Source organism: Saccostrea cucullata, unplaced genomic scaffold (assembly GCF_032062105.1).
Source record: "Saccostrea cucullata isolate Sc308-1 unplaced genomic scaffold, CSIRO_AGI_Scuc_v1 ctg11560, whole genome shotgun sequence".
NCBI classification, from domain to species: Eukaryota; Metazoa; Mollusca; class Bivalvia; order Ostreida; family Ostreidae; genus Saccostrea; species Saccostrea cuccullata.
In genome coordinates, this window is record NW_026922720.1 from 1 (window position 1) to 4,924 (window position 4,924).

The 4,924-nt window shown below is 42.2% G+C and overlaps 1 protein-coding gene across 1 annotated transcript; it reads right to left on the reverse strand.

Annotated features, from left to right (window-relative positions):
- Nucleotides 1–2,449: 2,449 nt before the first annotated feature.
- On the reverse strand, nt 2,450–2,872 carry LOC134262285 (uncharacterized). Its single transcript, XM_062744662.1, has one exon. It carries the CDS (start codon nt 2,870–2,872, stop codon nt 2,450–2,452), a length of 423 nt encoding a protein of 140 aa, XP_062600646.1.
- Between the last annotated feature and the right edge of the window lie 2,052 nt (nt 2,873–4,924).

A 4,924-nucleotide genomic window follows, 5' to 3' on the forward strand; every position in this document is an offset into this window, starting at 1 on the left:
TATCATGCTCTTTTGTGAGTATATTCAAAATTTCCTATTTCAACATACATCATAGAAAATATTTAGCTTGAAGATTAAAAAGTATCAAAAAATCTCATAAAATTTTGCACTTAATTGACCTTTGACCTCCATTTTTACTAATAAGGTCAGTTGTTTAGTATCTGAATAGTCATAAAATATCATCTCTAAGACATTCCCTACAAAATGGTATGCAATATACCTAGCTTTCTCCTTGAATAAAAAAGTTGGAAATAATTTAATAATGTCATATCAAAAAGTCTCCAAAATCACCTAAAATGTGCCGGTAGAGAAAGGGTTAAGATGAGAAAGAAAAAAATGGTTACATTTTCGCACTACTTGGTTACATGTAACATAAACAATCACAAAGCATTACCGTTCTAAAAATCATACATTGCATGCATTTATATATAAATCAGTCCATTATTACTGCTGGTAGCGTTTTGGCACAACATTACAAGTGGAACGGGTTGGATAGCGTTTTTCGGATACGAAGGTTGCTGCCGGTGAACATGTCGGTATAGGCGTCAGTTCGGGTGCTTGTTTCTTGGTCGGAGTCGCGATTAACCTGTCCCGGTCACTGTCATGTTCATCTGATGTTTCGGCCGACAATGTATCATCATTCGATTGAATTAACTGTTGATCCATATTCAGGGTTGGCGGTATTTGTGCAGAGTTGGTGAAATCTGCTGATCTTACCTGGTCTGTATGCCGCCGCCATGTTGTTCCTGACATAATTTCCACTTTGTACGAAAGAGGTCCTGTTTTCAAATCAATTGTCCCTGCGATTCATTTCTCACTACTGCTGCGATAGTCGCGAACAGCAACTTTGTCACCGGTATTGAACTGTCGAACAAGTTCGGATATGCGGTAATGCATGCTTTCTTGTTTAGCTTCCACTGTGTTGCGAACATTCGGCTTCAGTCGGGTGAGTCTGGTACATAGTTCACGTCCTAAGAAAAGTTTAGCCGGTGTTTCCCATGTTGTCGAATGCGGCTAACTTCTTGACGTAAGTAGGAAGTTGGCAAGACGCTTAGTAATAGAAGTTTCTTCCACTTTCGATGCACGCATTGACTGTTTCAGTGTCTGGACTAGTCTCTCTGCTATCCCATTTGTTCTAGGATGATACGGAGCTGACGTAATATGACGAATTCCGTTGTACTTCATGAAATCTTGAAAGGTTTCGGAGACGAACTGCGGTCCGTTGTCTGAGACTAGTTGATCTGGTAGGCCATTCCTTGAAAACATCCTACGCAGTACGTCCACTGTGCGGTCTGCCGTTGTTGTTAACAACTTCAGGCCATTTTGAGAATGCATCAACTACGACTAAGAAAATGCTTCCTTGGAACGGGTCGGCGAAGTCTACATGTATTCTTTGCCATGCACGTTGGGGCCATTCCTACGAATGAACAGGTGCCTCTGGTAGGCCATTCCTTGAAAACATCCTACGCAGTACATCCACTGTGCGGTCTGCCGTTGTTGTTGACATCTGGACAACTTCGGGCCATTTTGAGAATGCATCAACTACGACTAAGAACATAACGGGCCGGGAATTCTACATTTATCCTTTGCCATGCACGTTGGGGCCATTCCCACGGATGAACAGGTGCCTCTGGTGGCATAGGTCGGTTCTCCTGACAACCTCTGCAACTTTTCACCAGTGTCTCTAAGTCTTTGTCAATACCTGGCCACTATACTAAACTTCGTGCCACGGTTTTTATCTTGACGATCCATGGGTGCCCTTCGTGAAGCTCCTCTAAGACACGCGAACGAAGGTCCTGGGGAATGATAACACGAATTCCCCGTAGTAACCATCCCTGATAAATCGAGATTTCATTTCTGCGAGAAAAGTGTGCCTTCAGGTCTTCACTATACTGGCCATCCTGAAGCTGTCATGTCATATACCACTTTCAGAGCGATGTCTTTTACTGTTCCTCTCTGCACTTCCTTACTATTAACAGGTAGGCTTTCAAGTTGCTGAATCATATACAGTTCAGTAACATCATAAGCGTCTTAATTGGATCCTTCGCTTTCTGGCGGCACAGGAAGTCCTGATAAGGCATCAGCGTTGCTATGTTTCTTTGTGTTTTTGTATCGAATATCGTATTGAAATCTTGATAGAAAAAGCGCATGACTTTGTAGTCTAGCTGCTGTAGTGACAGGTAGTCCTTTCTCGGGATGAAAAATTAGATACTAGAGGTTGATGATCAGTCACTAAGGTGAACTTTCTCCCATACAAGTATGCATAAAATTTCTTCACTCCCAAAACTAATCCTAGCGCTTCCTTATCAATTTGTGCGTACCTCCTCGCCGTTTGACTAAGTGATCTAGATGCGAAAGCGATCGGCTTTTCAGAACCATCCGGCATCACAAGAGAGAGCACGGCTCCCAGTCCGTAGGGAGAAGCATCTGTTGCCAGTGTTACGGGCTTCTAGGGATCATAGTGCACAAGTGCTTGGTCTGACGTCACGAGTTCCTTGATTTTCTCAAATGCTGCTTTGCATGACTTTGACCATACAAAATTGCAGTTGTTCTTCAGAAGGTCATATAAGGGTGCTGAGTGAGTAGATAAGTTCTCCTTGAATCGTCCATAGTAGTTTACGAGTCCTAAGAAAGCTCTGAGTTCAGACACGTTCTTTGGTTCAGGAGCATTTAGCACTGCTTCAATTTTCTTTGATGTTTTGTGGAATCCTTCTGCATCTATCACATGGCCACAAAATTCAATTTTGTCTTTTAGGAACTCACTCTTGTATTCATTTGCTTTTAATCCGTAACGGTCAAGTCGCTTCAAGACCTGCTCTAAGTTCTTAAGGTGTTCTTCAGGTGTTCTCCCAGTAATGATCATATCATCCATGTTGCAGTGTACTCCCTCGAGTCCTTGAAGAACTGTATCCATGGCCCTCTGCCATATCGCGGGCACGGAGGCTATTCCGAACATGAGCCTGTTGTACTGGAATTAACTACGGTTTATAATTATGATAAGCAATGGTGCCTCTTTCAAAATTGTGAATTGTGAATTTCATGGCCTCTGGTTTAAAACACGAACTAATTTTATTTGTTTGAAAGTTGTTGCACGATACTCAGGTGACCTATAAGGCCCGTGGGCCTCTTGTTGTATTTCTCAATCACTTCACTCAAACTTTGTTTTCTAGTCTATAGTGTCTTGATTCCTGCCCAGTTCAGTCTGAGGTTCTTAAGCCACTCTCGACCAAATAAGGGTGGTCCCCCTTTGTCAATCACATACAAGTTTAACTGCTGTTGCTGATCATCCATCTCTACATTGACTGAACACACGCCTAGTGGGGTGATGTTTTCTCCAGAGTATGTTCTTAGGTTTATGTCTGTGTCGATCAACCTTACATTTGAAAAATTTTGCTTGTAAGTTTAACTGTTGATAACTGAAATTGCTGACCCTGTGTCCAGTTCCATGGGAAATTCTTGACCAATCATATAAGGCTTCATCCAGATTGCATCCTTGAGTCCTCCCACAGCGTTGACTCTAAGTGAAAACATAGGTTCGAAATCATCAGCTACTTGCACACATGAACACGTTTTCTACTGTTCGTATGCAGTGGTTTCAGAGTGGCTGGTTTTGAACGACATGCTCGCTGTATGTGTCCCTTTTCCCCACACTGTCGACATGTTTCATGGATAAATCTGCAGTCATCCGAGGTATGGTTTCCATTACATTTGTAGCACCGCTGGGCTGCCGTAGTTTGCTTTTCTTGAATTCTTTTCTTACACTTAGGTACGCTTAGCTTGTGGACACCAGAAGTAGTGGAAAGGTGTTTCCTTTGAATTTCCAGGGCGTCATTAGTCGCCGTCTCCATGGCGATGGCTATCTCGAGCGCAGATTGATAAGTGAGGTTTTTCTTCGAGAGAAGTTTCTTTTGAATGTGTTCGTTTTTTGATCCACACACAAATCTGTCCCGTAATGTGTCATTAAAGACTTCTTTAAATTCACAAAACTCACTAAGTTTACGTAGAGCTTCAATTTACTCACGCACACTCTCCCCTTCCTGCTGGTCTCGCTTGTGAAATCTAAACCTTTCCACTATTCCAATAAGAGAAATATGTAACAATTTTGAACTATTTGAAAGAAGAATTAAAAACAATTAGAGAAGTAGGAAAAAATGGACAGATTTTCAAGTCTGATTGTGATTCTGTGACGGCCACTCTCTATGCTGGGACAAGCGTCTTACATATTTAAGGTTCGTCAGCAAATACCTGGCTCGACAAATTCATTCAAGACATCAAGAGTAAGGACACTAACAATACTAGTAATGTTCTTGAACAATCAACACCAACAAATGGCATCCGAAATCATCTCCAGCATCAAACATCGTTCTCCGGGTACCAAAGAGTATTTCTCCGAAGTGTTACCAAGACGGGATGTGGAAGTATCCCATGTGAATACCAAACTTAAATATGTTTGTAATGAGTATGGAACTTTCTTTATTTCCGACAAAGGTGAATTCAAGGAGGCAAAGGGCATTCATTATTGGAAAGACGGGATTGATCTTTCAGACAAGGGGACGTCAATGCTACTCAGACGGATTAATAGGGAAGTTTCAATTCTACGAGTAAATTCCGGTCGAACCATAGCGGACTCCAATGCAAGTTTTTACCAGTCTGTGACTTGCTACTTCTGCAGTGAATACGGACACACATCACGCCAATGTAGACACGGACGAAAGCTTGATTACTGGAACTGTGGTGAATAAGGACACAAGACGAAATCCTGAGATTCGGTAAAACTTCCCTTAGAGCCGCCTCACAGCTGGAATTCAATTCTATCTGCCAGCAAGCGGACGAAGCTATAGAGCAATGGGGGGATCGAGTAATGGACACTGCCCAGAAAGCGTTTGGTAGGAACTTCGCCGGAAGTTTTCCAAGAGCAAATAGT